At 43.2% G+C, this 26,224-nt stretch overlaps 2 protein-coding genes across 3 annotated transcripts in view; both read left to right on the forward strand.

The window, feature by feature from the left end:
- The window catches only part of LOC121718943 (zinc finger protein 239-like), a 627,858-nt gene that overhangs the window by 283,762 nt on the left and 317,872 nt on the right, over nt 1–26,224 (forward strand). The gene's annotated exons all lie outside the window — the stretch shown is intronic.
- The window catches only part of LOC121718854 (zinc finger protein 665-like), a 1,212,449-nt gene continuing 1,190,799 nt past the window's right edge, over nt 4,575–26,224 (forward strand). Inside the window, exons 1-5 of the mRNA XM_042104201.1 lie at nt 4,575–4,721; nt 6,262–6,579; nt 6,797–6,919; nt 8,179–8,228; nt 8,594–9,926. Of these exons, the coding sequence (XP_041960135.1) occupies nt 6,306–6,579; nt 6,797–6,919; nt 8,179–8,228; nt 8,594–9,334 (1,188 nt within the window). The 5' untranslated portion in view covers nt 4,575–4,721; nt 6,262–6,305 and the 3' untranslated portion in view covers nt 9,335–9,926. Of the gene's footprint in view, nt 4,722–6,261; nt 6,580–6,796; nt 6,920–8,178; nt 8,229–8,593 lie in introns of the transcript that reaches the window.

Here is a 26,224-nt window from a genome sequence, read left to right on the forward strand (position 1 = left end):
GATTCCTGAAAGATTGTAGTCTTTTAATTAATGCCCCCATTCAAGCTTTACTCAAAAGACTCCAATCGTTCAAGAATCTTTCCCAAATCTTGTCAAAAATTGGTGTAAGGAGGCCGTTACACTGAGACTGATGGCTGGTGACAAGTCAGCGTAGCCGCCCTGTTTGTGGTTAGCTGTGTGTAGGAGCCATTAGTGCAGCCCGTACCACTGATAAGGACACACCAATTTTCAACATTTTATTTCGTAGAACTTTTTAAATACAGTGAATGTTTTTCTTTTAATTTAATTTGTAATGCGTACGCAGTAATGTGCAATTGTTTTTTTTGGTTTGCCAAGCACGTGGAATTAAATATGTGTATAAATAAAAATGTGCTATAAATAATGCTACCTTATGCTATAGCTATCCATCCACATTCCTGCAATAAAACTCCATTCCAAGAGGTGGCAGTAATGCGTAATTGCCTGTTTGCCAATTCTATTCACCAAGAAAGTTATCCACAGAGTTCTTCAGGGGAGATGAGCAGCGTTGATTCAAGAGTACAAGGTTGCAGCACCTTGGCCACTGTTCTCCTCATCCTTTCCACCTGTTTTCAGAAGTGCATGCAATACACACATACACAAATGAAAATATATTAAATATTACATATATATATAACCTGATGTATTAAATATTATATAAACTATATGATGATGAAATAAAAATATATTAAATATGATATAGGCTATATATGCCTGATGAAAGTACCACCAGCAGTCCGCTATCTGCCAATCTGATTTTGCTATCTTTGCTGAACGTCAAAGGAAAAGTTGGCTACCCTACACATCTGTATAGCATTAAATGAAAAAGTTGGCTGCCCCACATATCTGTAGCATTAAAGGAAAAAATAAGAATAGAAGTAAGCATACAGTGTACATTTACACAAGATAGATAGATATATAGATAGATTTATACTTTATTGATCCCCAAGGGGAAATTCAAGGTCTCAGTAGCATACAGACATCACACACAACATACTTTTTATGCTGTAAGTGTATATAATAAAAATATATGTATATATATATATATATATATATATATATATATAAAAAACACTGAACAATAAAGACAAATAGATAAAAATACTATACTAAATCAAATATCAAAGTGTGCGTAAGGATGAATGAATAAGTATGAGGCGCTTGCAGTGATGGGGCAGGGACTGAGCCTGTGATTCTGTGGTGCTCTATGAGAGTGTGTGTCACAGTGACGGTGTAAATAAGTAAGTCCAACAGTGCAACAGACCAGCACCAAGTGCAAGAGACCAGCATTAAATAAATATGGACATATAAGAGAGAATAATGTAGACATAGTACTATATATATAAAAACTATAGCAGTGCCAGAATAAGTTGGAAGTAATAGGGTTACAGCCATTGGTCCAAGTATTAAGTATTAAGTATTAAGTACTAAGTATTAAGTATTAAGTATTAAGTATTAAGTATTAAGTACGGCCACAATCCAGGCTGTGGGAGGGAGGGAGGGGTTATGCATATGTGCTAATATAGCCAGTACATGTAGGAGGTGGAGAGGCAGACAGACTGCACAGAGGTCTCTCCTCTTCCCTTTAGTGAATTATTGAAAAGTTGCATGGCCCTGGGGACAAATGACTTCCTCAGCCTTTCAGTTGTGGATGGCAGTGAGTGAGTCTCCAGCTGATCAGGCTCTTTTGCTTTATAGTGCTGTGGAGTGGATGACAGTCATTGTCCAAGATGTTGATCAGTTTGCTCAGGGTCCTTTTATCTGATATTGAACTGATGCACCCCAGTTCAGCTCCCACGATTGGTTAAGAAACATTGACCGAGACTCCCACTTAAGACTCACCTCCTTCTTAAGATAGCGTTCCCTTGCCCAAATATGGTCTCTGGTACTTGACTTCCTGCCAACTAATTGGCAGGGCCATCTTGCCAATTAGCCCTTTTGTCTCAGTGGAATTCTCTTTAACAATAAATGTGAGAACACCTTTTGTCTATATTTGCATGGCAATCCTTCCTAACAATGGTTGAGTTCATGAGATTCTGATGGCTCATCTAAATTCGTCTGGACCTCCACCTGACCCATTCTTATAATGGATAGCCGTCGTTTACCTTCTTTTGTCGAGGAGACGACCCTGGCAGCAGAGAACAAAAGGAACTACAGGCAATAGATAGATAGATACTTTATTGATTCGACAAGGGGAACATTTAGGCTACGACTCTACATGAAACCGCCGGGTGAATAGATAGATTTCTCTTACCGCTTTCACACCTTTAAAGACACCGGTAAAGAAAAAAACTCGCGTGCACACACAGGTGTAACCGGCTAAATGTGCTGGAGTGCATATGCCAGACCAGTCGATGGCGCCGGTCGTGCAGAAGCTCACGTTTAATTCGCGTGAATCGCGTAGAAGAAAACATTGTTGACACAGTTTGTTAAGCAGTCGCCTGAAATAAGTAGACACCAGACAATTCGGTTTTCAATTCAACTGTTTAACTAATAAAGTTCATTTTCAAGGTATGTAACTGCTATGTGAATTTCAAATACCTAGCCTACGCATTGCATTAGGTCTGAGACCACTGGAGAAAACACTACATGCAGTAGCCTAGACTAAGCTAAATGTTTAACTAAGTTAAGCTAACGTGTGCTTCTAATTTAGCCACAAAAGGCTGATAGGCTACACGTGCACATAAATCATGACAGGGGAAAGAAAAAACATTTTAATGTGATAAATGGTTTGGTGAGGTGGGGCTATGTCGTCATAAAATTGCCGGCTTCGCACCTACAGGTGTCTACACGGCGAAAGTTGGCCAGCGATTTCAAATATTCCCACTTTGGAAGCCGGTTTCAAAAACTATTGGTTTCAGTCTCCTAAACTGCCGGCGTCGTGTACACGCAAGGCGTAACCGTTAACAAAACCTCACCGGTTTCACAAAAACCTGCGCCGTGTAAACGGCCCCTTAAAAGCGAGAACCATTTTGGAATAACATATTATTTGGCAGAATAGTAATTCTTATAGGTAGCGGTCTAGCGGATAACATTATTTTGCATCACCTGCAGTCGGTTTTTAAGTTTAACTGATAACCCACAGTACCAGGCAGAACATGCATAATTGAAATGACATTGAATCAGTGACACAACCAGTATTTTTTGATCGAAACATCCAGATGTCTTGTCCTGTGATGCAGGACTTTCAATTTACTGGCACACTTTGATAATATGTTGTCAGCAATAGGTTGCAGTAATATGTTGTACAGGTTAAAGGGGTGTACCTGTGTACTTTGGAGTGGGTAAGACTGTCTTTAGTGGCAGGCTAGCACATACCGTTGACTTGCGCTAGCCCAGCACCTGCGAACTCTGCAATTAGAAGGACTGGATGAAACGTGCTGAAAACGGTCTCCACTGATAAATATCACACTTGCTTACTTGGAAATAAGGTCTTATGTCCAAAATCCTGAACCACCCCTTTAACGACTGCTCTAATGTTAACCCCATATGTGCCACTTTTCTGAGACACTATTTCAGTGCCATTACAAGTGACCAGGGGGGTATTCCAAGTACATGGTTTAGTGAAAAACCTGGGTAAGTTAACTCCGAGTAAGTGGAAACCTCCTACAACAAGAGCCCTGCATTGTTTAGTCAGGAGAAAGAAGCCATACAGCTCTTCTATTAGGTTTACCACTTAGGCCTACTCTGAGTTAACGTACTCAGGTTTGTCACTAAACCATGTACTTGTAATACCCCCCTGGTCACTTGTAATGGCACTGAAATAGTTTCTCAGAAAAGTGGCACATATTGCATTTGTTTTAGACAACTTCCTTTTTGTTCCAAATAAATTGGACCTTGTTTTACCCAGATGTAAAGAAAGCCTGTTGTTTATGAGCCACTTGCTAAAACTATCTAATTCATTACGTTGTCTTCAGTGTCTTCTCAATCTCACTGATATCACTCCCAGAAACCAGTAATGCAGAGTCGTCAGTATATAAAAGCAGCTTATGGCCACCTTACACCAAACGATTTTGACAAGATTTGGGAAAGATTCCTGAAAGATTGTAGTCTTTTAATTAATGCCCCCATTCAAGCTTTACTCAAAAGACTCCAATCGTTCAAGAATCTTTCCCAAATCTTGTCAAAAATTGGTGTAAGGAGGCCGTTACACTGAGACTGATGGCTGGTGACAAGTCAGCGTAGCCGCCCTGTTTGTGGTCAGCACGTGGGGGAGGGGTGCATTAGCCTTTGATGGTGGGGTGTTGCACCAAGACTGAGGGGGGAGGTGGTTAGGCAGGCAAGCAATTAAGAGCAGTGGACAGACCACTGCCAGACCACTGCCATTGGAGCTGGAGCAGGGCAGTCAAACCTAGAAGTGGTTCAATGTTCACCCGGTCCAGATCTCCCTCACAGATCTGCTATTCATTTATTGTGGTGATTTTTTGTTTTCTTTTTTGAAGATAACTGGGTTATTAAAAATAACTTAGTGTTGACCTCTTGATCCACACTTCAGTCCAGATGGTGGCGGTAATGCACCTCAAAGCTGGTTGCCAACCGCCATACAACAAGAAGAAGACGACGAATTCTTTGTGAAAGATTTGCAGGATTGTTTCAAGGATACAAATGCTTGCGGGAATAAACACATTTTCACGTTTTGTGCGACCTAAACAGAAGGTTAACTGATCTCCGTCTGCAGAATTGAATTGAGTTTCTTACTTGAGGTAAGTTGCGTGTTTATACACAATTACAGCGGCTGATTTCTTGATCATAGTTAGAAGTGCTACATCGTAGCGTTTGTAATGTGACTGGCATAAGTCAGAGGGTTTTAGCCTATTCCATCAACCCCCCTCAAGGCCAAACCTGGTTTATTTCGATAAGTCTCGCTAATTTTAGTGAGAATTCCGTTCAATTAATGAGGTTAACGTGAATCCTAGCTTGGTAACTATGGGAATGTATGCCACAGAACTAACCTGTTCCGTAGCAGGTTAACTTTCAAGCTAAATTAAGATGTGTTGCAAAAAAAACAATCAGTCGGAAAACGAGTCCAAAAAGATGGTTCCGTCAACCTGTGCTTTCGTCACCTGTAGCCTACAACTTCAAAAACAGAAGTAGGGCTACAAATGTTTTTTTCCGACAGTGTTACCAATCATGGATTTACACGTTAACTAGCTCCAAAGAATGTATGAAGATTATGCGGCTTAAAATGTTTTAACTTCACATGCGTCTGGTTCTAGAAATCTTGCTACTCTGCGTCATCTACGTTCGGTGGTGGCGTAGCGTGCAGCGAGACGGCATACATAAGCAATTAGGCTACATTCTTGCGTGTTCACAGGTTCGCTTCCCATACGAAATATTAAGGCAACATAGTTTATCACCTTGATAATGGCATTTTTAGTTAAACTCTTTAATGTAAGACATATGTCTACTGCTGATAAAGGGTCATGCACATTTGGTAGACTGTTCAGTGACAGTATTTGCTAGTGGGCTATATTATATCTGATGCAAGCCGAAGGATAATTCTGTAGGCCTATAGGCAGCTAATAATTAAAACTGCTTCATGTGTCGACGATTGTTCATGAATGTTAAATCAACTGTGTGCTACACACATGGGCGGATTATGAACTTTAGAGCCCCTGGGCCCAGATGTATTATATGTGTGGGGGGTGTGTTTAATTTGTTTGATGTGATTTCCTGTATTCTGGTGCATTTTGGGGATGGCCAATACTAAATTCAGTCAGATTCATAGCCTACATTCTGATTTGTTGATATTGAGGCAATGATTCCATGCAAAGGCTTGGGCTTCAGGGCCCCCTGACCCCCTGGGCCTGGGCCCAGTAGGCCCGTGCAGCAATCCATCCCTGGCTACACAGATTAAATACCAGGCATAAATGACCAATTGAAATTCATTGCATTTCAGATAATTATATTTCACTTTGGGGAGGTATGGAAGACAATAGGCTATTATGTTGATACTAATTTATTTCATGACCACCTACACCCAGACAATAATTTGGAGTGAACTCTTTTAATCTAAGAACGTAGGCTATAGATAGTTTTGAATATATGGCTAAGTTGTTTTTGAGTTTATACTATTTATTCATTCATTCACTTGTTTTCTTCAAGCATATACTGTCTATGTGTTCAAGAGTGAAGCCAATCAAACTCGCAATTTCAAACCATTATCATTGTTGTTTTAAATATATCTTGATAAATAAGTATCTTGAAATGCATTCTATTGTTTTTGTGTTGCTCTGACTATAGGTTACAGAAAATCTGCATGGAAACATCTATGGTCCGTTGTTAACATGGATCTCGGGCTTCCGTTTAGTTCTGGCTGTAACGTTACTGAAATGCAGCAGGTTGACCTACTGAGCATGATGGTAAAGCAAGAAGATATAAAAGAGGAGGAATATTGTCATATTCCTGCATTTCAACATGACGAAGAAAAGCCATTTGTAGGGCTACACTGTGAAACTGACATTGAGATAGACGTCGCAGAGTCCAGCGGTACTGAAACACAACAGACAACGGCGGTTACGCTGAAGAAAGAAGAGGACGAAAAGGAGTTTGATTATAGAGGTAAGTCCTTTCCGACACCCCCTGGACACTTCAACAATAGTTTCAACACTGTCACCTTTTCTTGTGTAAGAGTTAGACAATCACAATCCTACAATTTTCATGTCTTCCTTAAAATACCTAAGATAAAATATATGTAGATGCTACAACATCAGCCATACACTGTGCTTCAACATCTGAACTGCAGTCCTCAGCTCCTAAACCAACCTGTTCCCTACAGACCCTGTGTCTCTGGCCCAGATGAAGAGGGTATCAGTGGTGCTGGTGGACTGCTGTAGGACACAAGGCCAGCAACGAAAGAAGGACATGCAGACCAACAGAGAAGCACATCAGCCAGAGACCAGTAAGAGACTACAAACATGCACACACAAAACACACACACACACTAGAGGTGTGAATAGTCACTGATCTCCCGATTCGATTACGATGATCGTGTCAATGATCTGATTCCTCGATGCATCGCGATACGTCAAATACTAGCCTGGGCTTTTATTTTCCCAAATTGCCAAACTGCACTGGCTAGTATTTGAGACGGGCATCTGTATGAGACAGGGCGCTAATTCCCTTCAGTAGTATTTGAGACGGGCATCTGTATGAGACAGGGCACTAATTCCCTTCAGTAGTATTTGAGACGGGCATCTGTATGAGACGGCGCTAATTCCCTTCAGTAGTATTTGAGACGGGCATCTGTATGAGAGGGCGTTAATTCCCTTCACACAAACGCGCTGACTGCACGGAGGACGCAGGGGATATGACGTATTGAGTTTTGAAGAGACGGCAATCGTCCCCCTCACTTCTGATGAGGGGGGGGGGGGGCCTTGCATGCTAATAATAGCCTAAATAAAACTTTGAATTAACACTAACCACAGCCATCTACTAGTAGCAGTTGGATATAGAGCCTTTCAAGAGAGTTCCATCATCAGCATCATAGTTGGCCCCACAAGGCTTCCGTTTTAACATTCTATATGTAATCTTAATGCAGAGGAAGTAGATTGGGAACCAAACGGAACGTTCAAGCGTTGTTTTTGTTTTTATTGTTGAAAGGGTCTATATGAAATCAGTTTGTCTGCTAACCATCATAAACTGAACCAGGCTAGGCCTACTTGCTTCTGTAGACCGCCTCCTGCTCATCCCGACTTTAGCTCTTATGTTTTAATAATCAATACAACTAGCCTACTGCTTATCAACTCGTTTTCATACAAGATGAGTAACTCTTACACCACATTTAACTTCGAAAACATTTATTTCAGGCATAATTTACAAGATATTATGTTTGTTTTAATATTTTACATATTTTTTAAAAAAATTAAACATTTTAATTAATGCTATGTATTTAGACATTGTTGAAATGTTCATACTAATAGTTGATTATATGGGCAAAGTAAGTTCATTGTAATTGCCAGTTAATTTCTTTGGTCTTTACCATGTGTTCTGGTAACCTGTAAAGCCATTACAATTGTTCCATCACATATTCTAACATTACAGCAATAAATGGTAACTAGTGGAGAGTGCATGTTGATTAGGTAATTTGATTGACAACTTCATACCAGAGAATTTAAGTAGGCCTAACTAATTGATCATGTGTGTTTGGATCTTCCCCAGCATCATCTTTGCAGCAAGGCACAGCAAAGCGTCTCGTCACAAAAAAAACGGTAAGTTTTATCCTGTATAGTCTACAAGATGGATGGATGGATAGATAGATAGATAGATAGATGGATAGATAGATACTTTATTGATCCCCAAGGAGAAATTCAAGGTCTCCGTAGCATACAGACATCACACACAACATGCACTTACAGCAATACAAGTAATATACAAATAAAAAACTCCACTGTACAAGTAGAGTAGAGTAGAGACAGTAGAAGATCAACATGATACTAAAAATGAAATGCTAAATATACTAAACTAAATCAAATATCAACACTGTGCTTAAGGATGAGTGTACATAATAGCCAACAAGTCAGGCGACCTCGCTTAACTAAGCCATGACTCATGATTTTTCTCCATTTAAATACAGGCAGCTGTTTCCAAGGTGCTGCTGTGTGACGATAAGGGCTGGATGGCTAATATGGAAAGCCGCCTAGCCGCCAGGACAGCGGATCTTACATCAGAACGAGCTCGAGTAGCTCAACTGCTTGCCGAGAATGCAAGTTTGAAAGCTGACCTGTCAGCCAGCAGAGCGGAGGCAGACCACCTCCGACGAGAGATACAGGGGCTGAGAGAGGCCAGTCAGAGGGGGCTGCTCGTGGAGGAGATGAGAGCTGGCATAGGAGAGCTGCATTCGGTTCTACGTATGGTGAACTCTACGCCTGCGAGATCAATCCCCAGACGCGCCTCAACACCTGCACCAGAAGTAGATTCTTCAGATTGTCAGATGTCCCCATCGGCCCTTTCCTCTTCCTTAACAAACAGCATCCAAATGACCGGTCAGTGGGCAGACGTCAGCTTGCGTGATTTTGGACCAGAAGACCATGTTAGACTCCTCCAAATGAGCTTCGGCCAAGTGGGCAGATATGGATGCCTGCTCTTCAGACACATTATCTCGGAGGAGAACTACCAGGCATGGAGCAAGACCACAAACTGGGATGGTTCTAGAGGTAAACGATCACTGCCTCAAAATGTGAAGAGCTTCGTGGTTTCTACACTGAGGCGTCACTTTCCTGACATGGACAGGGGGGAACTGAAAGAGTGTGTTGACAAGATCAACGAATTCCTGCGTACAACACGGAAGAATTCCCAAGGACTCACTCTGCTCTAATGACTCCAGAACACTGCACAGTAGACTGCGTTCCAAATTATTATGCAAAATACATTTTTCTCAGATTTTCCTAAATAGTTGATGCAAATGACCGTCAGTATAATTTAAGTCAAACCGTTAGAGTATAATTTGAATTTTATTGAACAAACCTCACAATGATACGAGTTTGAAAATTAGTCTTCATGTATTCCTGAGCCCACTGGATGATATTGCTCCATTAGAACTCAAGACAGCTATGACCGAACATATCTTCTCAACATCTGGAACGTCCAGCTTCAAGGGAAGGGGAACTTAATTTGATGTCAGAGTTTAGTTTGATAGACTATGAAACTCTTGTAAAAACTGTCCAGAACCTCAACTCCTCCACATGTGGCATAGACACTCTACCTACCATTTTTTTTTATAATCTGTTCTTCACCTCATAGCAGCTGATGTGCTTCACATTGTAAATGCATCATTACTGTCTGGCACATTTACTAAGTCCCTGAAAACAGCTGTTGTAAAGCCCCTTCTCAAGAAGAATAACTCAGATGCCACCATGCTAAACAACTACAGGCCCATATCCAATATACCTTTTATTGGCAAAATTATTCTCTAATCAACTAACCACCTTCCTAACATCAAATGAGTATTTTGATTAGTTGGACTATCAAGTTGGACAGTTGGACACTCATAGACTGTAACTCTGAGTGTTAACTATTTGGGTGTTAATACTCCATGAGGGGGAGCCCTGTGGTCGGCCATTTTGGCCCTGAAAGGAAATAAATTCTATGTGTGCACAAACAGTTTGGAACAACTTCAAGAATCTTCATAGAGTGCTGTACACTAGGTTCTTGACTAGTATAATCATTCTATGTTTTTTATGTTTTAATCGTTACTTTTTAAACACTTTTCAATTATTGCCCTTGTATGCTTTTACCGGTATGTGCCATTACCTTGCGTGTTTTATGTTTTCTTCCTCTTATTATTATTTTTTATTATTCTTTACTTTTTAAACTGATTCTTTGCCCTTTATGCTTTTATCAGCTATTCCTGTTTGCTTTTGTAAAGCACATTGAATGATCTCTGTGTATGAAATGTGCTATATAAATAAAGTTGACTTGACTGCAACTGTTTCTGTTTGTGAGCAGTGTTTAGGCTTGGCCGAATAGTAGGTTTATGCACACTTGCAAACTTCTTGAGGATCCTACACCTTGAGGTTCGCAGGACTCCAGAGGCACCAGCAGCTTCAAATACCTGTTTGCTGCTTTGCAATGGCATTTTAGCAGCTGCTCTCTTAATCCTATGAATTTGTCTGGCAGAAACCTTCCTTATTAAGCCTTTGTCGGCACAAACCCGCCTGTGCTCTGAATCAGCGACAAATTTGTTTACAGTACGAAGATCACGCATAAGTTTTCGGGAAATATCCAATGTTTTCATACATTGTCTGAGGTGGTGCACAATGGCAGCAGAGAGATCCTTTTTTCTTTCCCATATTGCTTGAAACCTATGGCATGCTCAATAATGTAATTTGCATAATAATTTGGAACGCAGTGTAAATGCGACTTATAGTCCTTGAAAATAGAAGAAATCCCTTTGCACAGCCAACTTAAACAAGGTGCTGGTGGATTGCAGGTTTTAAAGTTCATATATAAAAAGAGGTGGCCACCGCACACTGTTATATTTTTTAGTGATTTTTATTAAGCAACGCGTTTCGCCAGTTGTATCATCAGGCTCAATGCACTCTAAAAAATGTTGGGTTAAAAATGACCCAAATATAACCCAGCCGCTGGTTAACTATTGGACCAACACCACATTGAGTTATCCTAACCCAATGGTCTGGGTACATTATTAAACCCAGCAGATTGGGTATGATTCTAACCCAAAACACTGGGTTATATCAACACAACGTTAGTTAAATTGGCACAATAGACTGGGTAAAGGTAACCAATGTGCTGGGTTATAACTATATAAATGTTGAGTAAAATTCACACAGTATATTGGGTATAGATTCAACCCAAACCACTGGGTTATATCAACAGAACTGCTAGTTAAAATAACCAGTTGTCGGGTTTTCTAAACCAAGTATTTGGGTTGCATTGAGAGAAAATGGGCAACAAATAGCCATGCAATGAAATAAAACAGTTCGACATAATTATTTATTTGACAGTTTACTTTATTTTTGAATGGATAGTGTGGTGATTTTATCTAGACATAATAACTTGTGTGTGTGCATACTGGTTTATTAGAAGCATGCTGGTTTATTAGAAAACATTCCATATATAAGGATATTGTTTAGTGTTAATTTTGTCACCTATTTTTAATTTAGTCTTAGTCTTAGTCTTGTGACGAAATGTCCTTTTTAGTCTTATTTGTCATATTTAGTCATTCAAATATCATTTTTGTTAGTTAAGTTTTAGTTGACTAAAAGTCTCGTCATTTTAGTCTAGTTTTAGTCAAAAGAAAACTAAAGGTATCTTAGTCTTAGTCAGTTTTAGTCAACACATTTTAGTCTTTTTTTTTATAACAAATTATTTCTGATTACCATTTGAGTCAAATAGTGTTTCACACATCTCAATTTTCCAACAATATTGTGTGTCCACAGGGCTACTCGTCTGTTATAATTACTCATTCTGATTTTTTGTCAGTCAGTATGTTTACATGCACAGGTAAGTCGAGCTACAGTTATAGCTCGGCTAGGATTTGACCATAGACAGTAAAAGATTTGACTGGACCACTGTCATCTTCGTAGACCAGTGTTTCTCAAAGTGTGGTCTGGGGATCACTGGTGGTCCGCAAGCTATCCCAAGTACGCGAGCAGACGTGGTAAAATATAATATAGATGAGTTGTTTCCAATATTGAACCAACTTGTATGTAAAAAAACAGTTCTGCAACACTGTCTATGTAAGATATGCCAGTTTAAATCATACAGTATGAATCCACACAATAAGCAAAGTGCAAAGACAATAAGCAAGGTGGTTCAGTAGGCCTATTGTGTAGACTAATTATAGGCTACTGTTGAAGTAGGTCTAATCTTTTTTGTTTTTTAGATAGGGTTAGTTAAGTGGTCCTGAAACTGAAAAAGTTTGAGAAACACTGTCATAGGCCAAAGTATTAATGTTTTACTCTGCCTCGCTAGATGGCGATATGCGCCCAAACACAACACATTCCCCAAACAGACTCTCCATCTTAGCCATAGCTAACTTGCTAGCGAACTTTCCATATTAGCTTACTTGCTAGCAAACTTTGCATCATCAGTCTAACTAGTTAAATAGTTGACATTACATGATGAACATTTTCGTATGGACATTCTGGGGGATGTTAATTTGTATGAGAGAAGCTTCAACTTCTGTGGCATAAAGCTTAGGTAGTTAGCTTGCTAACTCTGGCTGAAATCTCCAGTGTTCTTGTTCCAGGTAGTTTCGTGTTGCAGCCACAGGGTTGCAGCAACAGCACGTAGACTAGCCTACAGGAAAGCTGTTGCGTATGAACTCATTCGGAATATTTTGAAAACGTAACAGCTAGATATTCTGTCTTCTCATTTTGTAGACGAAAATGAACAATTCGTCAACAATAATGCTTCTTAAGATAGTCTTAGTCAGTGTTTCAGGACATTACTGCCGTCTCGTCATCGTCTCGTCTTAGTCATGAAAAAAAAAGGTCGTTGACGAACATATTTCCTCTCGTCTCGTCTGACGAAATTAACACTATATATATACTCTTGTGATCCCGTGAGGGAAATTTGGTCTCTGCATTTATCCCAATCCGTGAAATTAGTGAAACACACTCAGCACACAGTGAACATACAGGAGGCTAGCCTACAAGTTATCCATCAGTTACAAACTGTAAATCCTTTATGCAATTGCAAAACAATAGTGAACATTCAAATTGTGAAAACTCATATTGTTGTACCTGCCCAGAGACTACAGGGAGAAATGAGCAATTGTTGCTATAACCTGACCCAAGACATATTCTCTTTTACTACAAGATTAATGTTGATTTGTGCATTGTTGCTATAACCTGACCCAAGACATATTCTCTTATACTACAAGATTAATGTTGATTTGTGCATTGTTGCTATAACCTGACCCAAGACATATTCTCTTGTACTACAAGATTAATGTTGATTTGTGCATTGTTGCTATAACCTGACCCAAGACATATTCTCTTGTACTACAAGATTAATGTTGATTTGTTCATTGTTGCTATAACCTGACCCAAGACATATTCTCTTGTACTACAAGATTAATGTTGATTTGTGTCCCTGTTTCAAAATTCAAAAAAATATTTCCATTCCACTTGTCACCCCCTCAATGCACAATGAAAGAGGTCACTGTAGACAACATTGAACAGATATTAGAGGTAAAATAAAATGCAACCAGTGTCAGACTTTTTTATTATTATTTAATGAAAGAACATGTTCCAAAACACAGATAACCGTCATACCAGACCACTGTTTTTCTTAGTTTTAAATAACAGTAGCCTGATCTTTTTAGGATGCTGACAGTTAAGACACCTCCTTGAGCTTTTCCTGTTTGCTGGCTAGTTGAATCACTGAATAAAGCTCACTTTGACTTTATCACAGGTACGCCCAGAGATGTAGCGTAACTAAGTAGAAATACTTAAGTACAGTACTTAAGTATGAATGGGGAGTAATTTCAATTCAATTTATTGTGCTTATAGAGCGCCAAAACATTACACATGTATCATGGCGCTTTACAGAATGTAGGCAGTCAGAGAAAAAGGGAAGAAAGGAAGAAAAGAAAAGAAAGAGAGAGAGGCCCATGGGTAACAGAGAGGCCCATGGGTAACAGGGGCGAGAGAGAGAGAGAGAGGCCCATGGGTAACAGAGAGGCCCATGGGTAACAGGGGCGAGAGAGAGAGAGAGAGGCCCATGGGTAACAGGGGCGAGAGAGAGAGAGAGAGGCCCATGGGTAACAGGGGCGAGAGAGAGAGAGAGAGGCCCATGGGTAACAGAGAGGCCCATGGGTAACAGAGAGGCCCATGGGTAACAGGGGCGAGAGAGAGAGAGAGAGGCCCATGGGTAACAGGGGCGAGAGAGAGAGAGAGAGAGGCCCATGGGTAACAGGGGCGAGAGAGAGAGAGAGAGGCCCATGGGTAACAGGGGCGAGAGAGAGAGAGAGAGGCCCATGGGTAACAGGGGCGAGAGAGAGAGAGAGAGGCCCATGGGTAACAGAGAGGCCCATGGGTAACAGAGAGGCCCATGGGTAACAGGGGCGAGAGAGAGAGGCCCATGGGTAACAGAGAGGCCCATGGGTGCCTTTTTTAAATGTCCCGCGCCGGGGCCCCCTAGTGGCTGGGGCAGCAGCCCCTTTGCCCAAACGGCCCTGAACACCATCCATGAGTTTCATTGAAAAACAAAAAATAAATGTTTATGACATTTAAACCAAATTTGCATAATAATGTGGAACACGGTGTAAATATGTTTAGCTATTAGTAATTATGTAGATCATAAAATACTATAAATAATTAACAATATATATAAAGTTTATATGAATTCCAAAATATGAAATAGAAACCTATAACAACCATCACTTTCTATGTGTGTGTGTGAGTGTGAGTGTGTGGAGGGTCAATCAAATTCTATAATTGCCACTGATGTGAATGATCACACAATATTCAATATTAGGCCTACTGATGGCATAAAGGGGGGCCCAAAACCAAATCAAATTTAAAAAAATGGCAAAACTATCGATATCGAGATTCTTCACTTCGTATTGGTATTGAAACAATAATGTTGGCATTGTGACAACAGGAGTTGGGAATGTGTCCCCACCAAAGCTGAGACCAAACCTATACGCCCTTGATGCTATCTCACCAATCCCCTACCCCAGACAATCATTAGCCTTTACCAAAATAACTGCATTACTTTAGTGTCCAACGTTTTGGAGGAAATATTTGCAGTTCTTATGCAGGAAATACAGTATTTTGGATGATGGACACTGCATTGTACTGCTTAGTAGCCTAGTGCAGTGATTCTTAACCGTAGGGACGCTTACCGTTTCAGTTTTGCACCTGTGGGTCGTAAGGTGAAGATTTCGAGCACGTGGGGGCAGTGGAATAGGAGGAAAAATACCAACTCAAGTAAAGTACAGATACTCCAGTTCTAGAGAGTTTTCCCCCCTGTTACCCATGGGCCTCTCTGTTACCCATGGGCCTCTCTGTTACCCATGGGCCTCTCTGTTACCCATGGGCCTCTCTCTCTCTCTCTCTCGCCCCTGTTACCCATGGGCCTCTCTCTCTGTCTCTCGCCCCTGTTACCCATGGGCCTCTCTCTCTCTCTCTCACCCCTGTTACCCATGGGCCTCTCTGTTACCCATGGGCCTCTCTCTCTCTCTCTCGCCCCTGTTACCCATGGGCCTCTCTGTTACCCATGGGCCTCTCTCTCTCTCTCTCTCCCCTGTTACCCATGGGCCTCTCTGTTACCCATGGGCCTCTCTGTTACCCATGGGCCTCTCTCTCTCTCTCTCTCGCCCCTGTTACCCATGGGCCTCTCTGTTACCCATGGGCCTCTCTCTCTCTCTCTCGCCCCTGTTACCCATGGGCCTCTCTGTTACCCATGGGCCTCTCTGTTACCCATGGGCCTCTCTCTCTCTCTCTCTCGCCCCTGTTACCCATGGGCCTCTCTCTCTCTCTCTCGCCCCTGTTACCCATGGGCCTCTCTCTCTCTCTCTCTCGCCCCTGTTACCCATGGGCCTCTCTCTCTCTCTCTCGCCCCTGTTACCCATGGGCCTCTCTGTTACCCATGGGCCTCTCTCTCTCTCTCTCTCCCCTGTTACCCATGGGCCTCTCTCTCTCTCTCTCGCCCCTGTTACCCATGGGCCTCTCTCTCTCTCTCTCGCCCCTGTTACCCATGGGCCTCTCTGTTACCCATGGGCCTCTCTCTCTCTCTTTTCTTTTCTTCCTTTCTTCCCTTCTTTCTCTGACTGCCTACATTCTGTAAAGCGCCATGATACATGTGTAATGTTTTGGCGCTCTACAAGCACAATAAATTGAATTGAAATTACTCCCCATTCATACTTAAGTACTGTACTTAAGTATTTCTACTTAGTTACGCTACATCTCTGGGCGTACCTGTGATAAAGTCAAAGTGAGCTTTATTCAGTGATTCAACTAGCCAGCAAACAGGAAAAGCTCAAGGAGGTGTCTTAACTGTCAGCATCCTAAAAAGATCAGGCTACTGTTATTTAAAACTAAGAAAAACAGTGGTCTGGTATGACGGTTATCTGTGTTTTGGAACATGTTCTTTCATTAAATAATAATAAAAAAGTCTGACACTGGTTGCATTTTATTTTACCTCTAATATCTGTTCAATGTTGTCTACAGTGACCTCTTTCATTGTGCATTGAGGGGGTGACAAGTGGAATGGAAATGTATTGTTTTGAAACAGGGACACAAATCAACATTAATCTTGTAGTACAAGAGAATATGTCTTGGGTCAGGTTATAGCAACAATGCACAAATCAACATTAATCTTGTAGTACAAGAGAATATGTCTTGGGTCAGGTTATAGCAACAATGCACAAATCAACATTAATCTTGTAGTACAAGAGAATATGTCTTGGGTCAGGTTATAGCAACAATGCACAAATCAACATTAATCTTGTAGTATAAGAGAATATGTCTTGGGTCAGGTTATAGCAACAATGCACAAATCAACATTAATCTTGTAGTAAAAGAGAATATGTCTTGGGTCAGGTTATAGCAACAATTGCTCATTTCTCCCTGTAGTCTCTGGGCAGGTACAACAATATGAGTTTTCACAATTTGAATGTTCACTATTGTTTTGCAATTGCATAAAGGATTTACAGTTTGTAACTGATGGATAACTTGTAGGCTAGCCTCCTGTATGTTCACTGTGTGCTGAGTGTGTTTCACTAATTTCACGGATTGGGATAAATGCAGAGACCAAATTTCCCTCACGGGATCACAAGAGTGTATATATATAGTGTTAATTTCGTCAGACGAGACGAGAGGAAATATGTTCGTCAACGACCTTTTTTTTTCATGACTAAGACGAGACGATGACGAGACGGCAGTAATGTCCTGAAACACTGACTAAGACTATCTTAAGATGCATTATTGTTGACGAATTGTTCATTTTCATCTACAAAATGAGAAGACAGAATATCTAGCTGTTACGTTTTCAAAATATTCCGAATGAGTTCATACGCAACAGCTTTCCTGTAGGCTAGTCTACGTGCTGTTGCTGCAACCCTGTGGCTGCAACACGAAACTACCTGGAACAAGAACACTGGAGATTTCAGCCAGAGTTAGCAAGCTAACTACCTAAGCTTTATGCCACAGAAGTTGAAGCTTCTCTCATACAAATTAACATCCCCCAGAATGTCCATACGAAAATGTTCATCATGTAATGTCAACTATTTAACTAGTTAGACTGATGATGCAAAGTTTGCTAGCAAGTAAGCTAATATGGAAAGTTCGCTAGCAAGTTAGCTATGGCTAAGATGGAGAGTCTGTTTGGGGAATGTGTTGTGTTTGGGCGCATATCGCCATCTAGCGAGGCAGAGTAAAACATTAATACTTTGGCCTATGACAGTGTTTCTCAAACTTTTTCAGTTTCAGGACCACTTAACTAACCCTATCTAAAAAACAAAAAAGATTAGACCTACTTCAACAGTAGCCTATAATTAGTCTACACAATAGGCCTACTGAACCACCTTGCTTATTGTCTTTGCACTTTGCTTATTGTGTGGATTCATACTGTATGATTTAAACTGGCATATCTTACATAGACAGTGTTGCAGAACTGTTTTTTTACATACAAGTTGGTTCAATATTGGAAACAACTCATCTATATTATATTTTACCACGTCTGCTCGCGTACTTGGGATAGCTTGCGGACCACCAGTGATCCCCAGACCACACTTTGAGAAACACTGGTCTACGAAGATGACAGTGGTCCAGTCAAATCTTTTACTGTCTATGGTCAAATCCTAGCCGAGCTATAACTGTAGCTCGACTTACCTGTGCATGTAAACATACTGACTGACAAAAAATCAGAATGAGTAATTATAACAGACGAGTAGCCCTGTGGACACACAATATTGTTGGAAAATTGAGATGTGTGAAACACTATTTGACTCAAATGGTAATCAGAAATAATTTGTTATAAAAAAAAAGACTAAAATGTGTTGACTAAAACTGACTAAGACTAAGATACCTTTAGTTTTCTTTTGACTAAAACTAGACTAAAATGACGAGACTTTTAGTCAACTAAAACTTAACTAACAAAAATGATATTTGAATGACTAAATATGACAAATAAGACTAAAAAGGACATTTCGTCACAAGACTAAGACTAAATTAAAAATAGGTGACAAAATTAACACTATTACTATACTGTTGCAGAGTTGAATTCATGTACTGCAAAAACCCCTCTTTTCACTGTTTCACACACCGTTTTACTGTTTCACACATACCACACACCATACCACACACCATACCCGCCTAGTTTCCCTCCCTCCTCAACACAATACAAGCAAAAAGGTAGACAGTGCAGACAAACATAAACACAAAGAATAGGGGGGATGGATGATTGTCACAGGAGTTTGTTAAGTGCAGTGATAGCTGAGGGTACAAAACTTTTCTTAAAGTGCGCTTTTTTACAGTCCAGGGCTAGGGAGTAGGAAGGGGGTGGGAAGCTGTATTATCTTGGTAAGTGTGAGATTTTAATGAGTTTGTTCTTGCTGGTGACATTTGGTATGGTGAAGAAACAGGGGGAGCAGTAGAGTAGAAGGGGTTGGATGATGCTTTTGTAGAGTAGCAGAAGGAGATGGGGGGCAACATACAGTGATCTTTGCGTATGGCATACAGTCAGTGTGATGGTGGCATGTTCATTGAAGTTAAGCTTATTGTCAATGGTGAGACCAAGATATTTGAAAGTGCTGACTGGTTGGCCATGGATGGTGATGTGAGGGGGTGATTTTGATGCATGAATGACCAGTTCTTTTGTCTTGTCAATGTTGAGTTGTTATCAGAGCACCACAGTGCAAAATCTGTGATGGACTGGTGGTAAGCTGTGATGGAACTGCGTTCATATTGTTTGGTAGGGCCAACAATACTTTACATCAGTCTATTTTTGGCGGTACAATCTACATGTTGGAAACGGGTCTGGAACAGAGTTCACTGGCACACAGAGACAGTAGAAACATCATGTCCACATACTGTATACGCAGCTTGAACATGATCCAGTGTAATCTATGTTAAATAAATATATTTCCATTTATTTATCAATATATTTCAAAATATGACTAAATATTCAACATCGGCCATTTTCAGATATGTTCTGCATATTAAATATATTCAGCATATACTTTCATGCAAGACATCCAAATATATGTTGGGTTCCACTTGCATACATTTTTGTATATATATATTAAATATATTGTAGCCATTCAAATGAGCTGGATGCAGCAGCATAATAGCCTATGTGAATATTTGTTTTCCCTTCATTTTTCTGTGTGGGGGTTGCGCGCGGATCTGCGCCTCTATCATCCTGACCACAGACCACGCCTAGCCTAACTGACGCTTACTCCCATATCGAAAGTGAAAGGTTGTAAAGTTATTGCGTGTAGCAGACAGGCTTTGTTGGTTGTAGACTGTAGACGTCTTAGAATCTTGATTTGTCTAGCCTACAGGAACCTATTTTGTGGTGAGTAGACCTCCAATACTGTTTGTTTGTCCTGCTTCGTTAAATTGCCTAATCATTAAGAGGGATATAGGCTACTACCGCACCCTTAGGGTAACCTGCATTTTGCTTAGTTGTTCAGTAGCGTAACAAGAATGGAAGAGGTGAAAGAAGTAAATGGTGGTATTGAAACGGAACGGTGTTATCAAATGCACCAGATATTATATATCAAATCAGACTAATTTTCACGTTTTTTGTTGGAAACTTTTGCAGTTGTCCCGATGGACATCTGAAAGAGATTATCTATATCCTGTAGCCGTTTATCTGCCTATCAGGCTAGCCTGTCATACTTTTGTATACTAGCTGCAGGGGCCCTGCTAGAAAATGTGGGCCCTATGACAGAAAATAATTCACACACACACACACACACAAATAGGAAGGCTGTGTTCTGACTGCTTTCATTTTGTGCATACTGTCACGTAGTCTGTGTATGTAGTCACGTAGCTCTGACAGCTAGTTTCATGTCCCCTCGTCTCAAGGGTTTTCAGCTTTGGGTATGTCATGCTGAGGTGAGTTTAACAGGTGTCACTTTTTAACAACAACAACAAAAACTGCATAGCCCATCTATCATCCTGCAGACAGAGTATAACCATTTTGCGCTTTAGCAAGGGGTGAGTGTGACCTTAGGCAGTTGTCGTGGAAATCATCCACTTCCCAAAACCTCCAATCCAACTAGCACTCTGATGTCAAAGACCCGAAGGAGAACATCAAGACGAGAGAAGCTGGAGACTGTTGATCCTTTATTCACCGTATTGCAGTGATAATACAATCCAAACAGCGTCAGGACTGGACCGTCAGGCAATAGAGTGATGAGTGGCAGCTGCTACCCCGATGAGATCTGATCTGAATGTGTCTGAGCTCTCTCTTTTATGCTCTCGGGGGCCTGAGAGGCGTTCCTATCCCCAGGAACGTCACCAGGCCCCTTTTAGCCAATCAGAGCGTTTTGGGACTTGAGATATTGGTGGAAACTCCTTCTCGTGCAAACATTAAAAAATGTGTGCTGCTAGGCAGAATACATGTGTCCAGGTTCTATGTGTAATCTGTTGCCAGGCAGGGTACGTTTTGATTTGGTTCTATGTGTCACTTCAACTTGGTTTCACTTCCCCTCTCTGGAAGTCCCTGCTCCTCCTTTTCTGCTAGCCCCTTCTACTTATGCCCTTCTGGTAAGCACCTTTCTCTCCCAGGCCCTGTCTTATTTACTTCCACTCTTAGCCTTTGACCGTCCAGTCTCATGACTTCCAGTAAATGTTGCATAACAGCTGCACAAACAATGTTTTCATATTAAATGGAAGGTCTCCTTAATAGACCAGTACACACACACAAGCATTATTATTATTATGTCTAGATAAAATCACCACATATTCCCCCCTTTGAGGCTAAATTAGCCTCACTATGCAGCATAAGCATCATTTAAACAAGGAGTGTGTCATAACCCCGTATATTGTCATGACACCTCAGGCTATGTGCACACGAGCGAGTTACAGGGGAATGGTGTCTACTACTACAAACCTTATTGCGTACGTAAAAACTTAAACCTTATAACTAGTAATAAATGTGTTGGCATTACTGCCCATACGAGAGTAAATAACATCGGTAAGCAAGCCCTGAACGCCCAGATCAAGTGACAGAAAGACCAATTGCTCGTTTTTTAAGAACGCGCTGTGAAATCTCCCCATTTATGGAATAACACAAATGGCTGGAACCCGAAACGGATATGTCCCAAAAGTGGCCTGAAACCTCATATATTTCAACCAGTCACCTTAAGTACACGAGGTCAGGTAAAACCCCGTGCTTCATGGCACTCAATGCAGGGCATTGGTGCGGCCTGATCCGTCACTCATCTATACCCTACTCGGGCGCATGGGTCCTGTAGACCTTATGTATGCGAGTAAATAATAAATCAAGAGCCCCGGGCGTCTGGAGCAAGTGAACGACCAATTCCTTGTTACGAACATATGGCTAGGACCCGAGACGGATTTGTCCCCAAAGCGGCTAATGTGCTAGTCACTTTGAGCATAAAGAAATTTCATGCAACGGCCATTGGTGCCAAATCGGAGTTACATAACAACTTCATGATCCTATTCGTCACTTGCCCATCCCCTAATGACTCCTTTAGTAGTAGATGGTATATATGGCCCTTCTCTGGCCTTTAGGCGTCACACTACACCCCCCTTCGTCACTCGCAACGTCATCCCCTTTCTCCTCCGGAGTCCTCCGGGCATTCACACTAGCGTGAGAATGGGTGAGCACACCGGCCGCAGGCGCGCTACACCGAGGGGACGGGCCGCCATGCTCTGCCTTAGGTTGCCCCTGCTGGCCAATGGGGTCGTACCCGTCCTCGAGCACTGACCGCGCCACACACCTGCCACACCACTAGGCGGGCCAGGTCCGGCGTGCGGTAACCTGGGGTGAGGTGATTACTTCTAGTAGCAAGCTTTGGTTACGTCTATCCAGGTTTGGATGGCCTTGCAGTGGAGGGCTACACCTCCATAAAACCTAAGTTGCCGTTTATGAATAGCGAAGCACTAAGATACAAAATCGAATCAAGATCACTTAAGGCGACTCATTCGTATCAGGTCACAGCCCATAATACCCCTTGACTCTAGTATCCCTTGACTCTGTCACCTGGGCGTGCAGTCACGTGCCTTGTGAATTACCTGTCAGTGTTGTGTATGTGAGTGTGCGTCAGTGCGTGTGTAGAGGTGGGTGACTCGCAGGACCCCACCCCTACTCGTACATATCCGGGAGAGGGAGCTCCGGGGGAGGAAACTCCTGCCCCTGCTTCCGCTCCTGCTCCAGCATCCGGGCGAGGAAGTCGCTTTCCATTATATAACCCTCGTTGAATTCGTTTTCCATTATTCGTCCCACACTAGTTTGTACTAAAAGGATCCTTTCACTCGCATCCTCCTCGTCCCAGGGCATCCTTGCATTTTGGACCACTAGTTGTCTAGCGACCACTTTGGAGCAAACCTTACCACAACATTGAGTAATACAGCAAAACATTCCTACCACTAAGGCTGCTCCAAACAATAACTTTCCCAGAAATGCTACAATCTTACCCCCCCATGACCCAAAGGTGTCCGTTAGCCACTGGGTTACGGGGGCAAAAATATCCGGGATTCCAGCAAACGTCGGTGTCAATCCAGAGCTCTCGTGGGCCTCCTTGTTGACGGCCTTGAGCCTGTTCATCGCGTTTGTGAAGTCCTCCATGTTCTCGTCCTCACCTGGGACGTACGTACAACATGAGTCTGTTCCGACGATTGCGCACACTCCACCTTCCTTTGCCAGTATCCAGTCCACTGCTATCCTGGTTTCCATTGCCATTTTTGTGGTGGCGTTCAGCCTCCTATCAAATGCGTGGAACGCATCCATAGTGGCATTCATGAACCGTAGGGCGTTGTAGTGGATGTAGTTGATCCATTGAACATTCTTGGCGACGCCTACGGATGCTCCGTAGAAGGGAATGGCGGCTTCAAATCCGGCGAGCACCGCGTCCCGGGCTTTGAACTGTCTCGGGACGTTGTGGGGCTGTCCGAACACGTCCATATATACTCCATCGTCGGCGTCCCTCCGACTTCTCTTCAGGTTCCCTTCTACGGGTGTCTGCTGGTTGTGCCCTGGGCCGGTCGAGTTCAATGTTGAGTCGCGTTCTGACCAGGGGACTATGTAGGTTTGCTGGGCCAAGGTGACCCTGGCACACCTTCCCCTCCAGTATCTTGGAAGGGTGTTTCGCAGTCCCCGTCGTCTTCCACAGGCCCACCATAAGTCGGCCAGCGGGATATCCCTTGCGCTCATCCAATTTACACTCAGCATCGTGATGTTTGCTTCGACTCCAATCCTTTTCCCGTTTTCGCTCCTCTCTTCCAGGCGAAACGAGAGGCCGTTGGATTCGTGGACCCACTTTGCTGCGCAGCGTCCTTCAAACGCTCCTACATCCGTCGTGCCCCCCTTGACTGTGTTTCCAGTGGGGGGTACTTCAAAGCATTCAAACTCTACGTCTTCTGGTATTTCATAAAGGCGGTGGGTTTTCCTTGCTACCCTGGCTCCCATGCCTGGGTAGTCTCTTCTACATCTTGCCTCATTTTCTTGGATCTTGTGCGCTTTCCTTCCTTTTGTTTGTTCTGCATATAAGGGGCCTATACCAGTCCACCCCTTACGTAACTCCTCACTTCCCAATCGCCCAAGACATGCAAAAGGAGACAGCTTGTCTTCTTCGTATTGCTTTCCCGACGCTTGATACACCGCATCCTCTTCTCCAGTTCCTGGTGCTGGTAGTATGGTCAGCTTTGGTCTCACTGCTGAGCACACATAACACCCTCCTTCTGGCTTCACTGTCTTTGCTGTGTACTTGGCCCATTGCATCCATGAATTGTCCTCCCACGCCTCCAGAGCGCTTGTTGATCTCCTTCTTCTTTCTCTGGCCTGAGTCCCATCAGTCTGGTTCTTTGACAGGCTTTCTGGACGCGTGCTTGTACTATTTACACCTTTGCTCTCATTCTTGCTTTGGGTCATTGCATTGTCCAGCACCGGGATGTATTCGTTACTTCCCGATGCTTCTGACTCTGGGGTGGGCATCTCATCTCCTGATCCCCCTATGTACAGAATATTGTTCGTGTCTAGGGCACTGTCGTCGAGCAGCTCCTCTTCGTCCCCTCGCAGAGCGTCATTGGGGGCGGCAGTCCGTACCCCCTTCGTCGCTTTCGTCGTCCTCTGGGAATCTCCGGAGGGGCCAATCAATGGCCTCCTCGAAGCCCCCAGTCCAGTGGGCATCGAGGGAGTCGTCCAGGCCGATCCCTTGGAGTACTCGTCTTGTCTCTTGGCTGGTCCCTGGGTGGCTGTCCTCTGAGTCCGTCGGCCTCTCCACAGGCTCCGCATGAAGTTGCGAGCCCTGTCGAGGAGGTGTCCGGGGAGGAGGCGTAAGGACAGCGGGTAGCCTGAGCGCGTCGAGGGCCTCGGCAATTTCTGCGGCGGATGGCTGTGCTCCAGTCTGGTCGTCAGCGGGGGCGTCGGCTGGGTATGGGTAATCCCAGTCGGCGTAGAAGTCCCCAAAGTCGATGGTGTCGTTCCCTTGCTGGTGTGGCGGTGGCGGTGGCGGTGCTTCTTCTTCCGACCTCGGCGTTTCTTCGGCGTCACTCCCCGTGAGGTCGGGTGTGGTCGCGGCCCGAGAGTGGGCTGTGGGGTCAGCTGGTGGATCACCGCTGGTCGAGGCGGTGGCAGGTCTGGATACTTGGGATTCGGGAGTGGCTCCCACCTCAGGTGGATGTCGCCTTCCCATCCTCGAGCCTGGCTCGGCTCCAGCATCGCCAGCACCTGTAGGCACAGATAGGGGAGGGAAAACAGCAGGCACCCTAGGTACATTGCGCCCAGGGTCATCAGCAGGAGCCGGCAGTATCCTCCGCCTCGTACTCCTACGCGTACCTGGTCCTCCCCTTTGTTCCCCACCACCATCATCCTCCCCGGGGGAGTCTGGTGGGGGCCCTGGCGGGCCCTGGTCCCCGTCATCGTCTTCCACCTCCTCTGGACCTCTTGCTCCTTCTGGTGGCACCGCCCTGTAACAAGAGTTAAGGTGATACCACAAATCTGATCCCTGCACTCTTACCGCCCGGGGGGTAGCCTGGGTCACTCTGTAGGGCCCTTCTGCCCTGGGGTCGAGACACGATCTCTTAAACACCCTCAGGCACACCCAGTCTCCCACTTGGATCGGTCCGGGCTCAGTCCTCCGCTCCCGAGCTCTTTCTCTTCTCTTCTGCTCGTTGAAAACTGCCCTGTGAACTTGAGAAAGCTGTTTAATGTAACTGCTCACTTCCTGTTCTAGAATTTCCAGCGGAGGCCTCTGATCCCCTCTGAACCGTGGTGTGGGCATTGCCCGCCCCGTCACCATTTCGTGCGGGGTCAGATGCGTGGTTCGATTTTTTTCGCAACGCATTTTCATCAGCGCGATTGGCAGCGCGTCAACCCAATTTAAGTTTGGCAGATTTGGATCGTCATGTGCGCTTTGGACGATCTTCGCTATCTTATTTTTCAGCGTTCCGTTCGCCCTTTCGACCATCCCCTGAGACTGCGGGTGGTAAACACAACCAAACCGAGTCTTGATGCACAGCGCCTGCGCAATTTTTTTCCATGTGTTGGCCGTAAACGCTCGGCCATTGTCGCTGCTGATTATTTCTGGGATCCCAAA

This window comes from Alosa sapidissima, chromosome 9 (genome assembly GCF_018492685.1).
Source record: "Alosa sapidissima isolate fAloSap1 chromosome 9, fAloSap1.pri, whole genome shotgun sequence".
NCBI lineage: Eukaryota > Metazoa > Chordata > Actinopteri > Clupeiformes > Clupeidae > Alosa > Alosa sapidissima.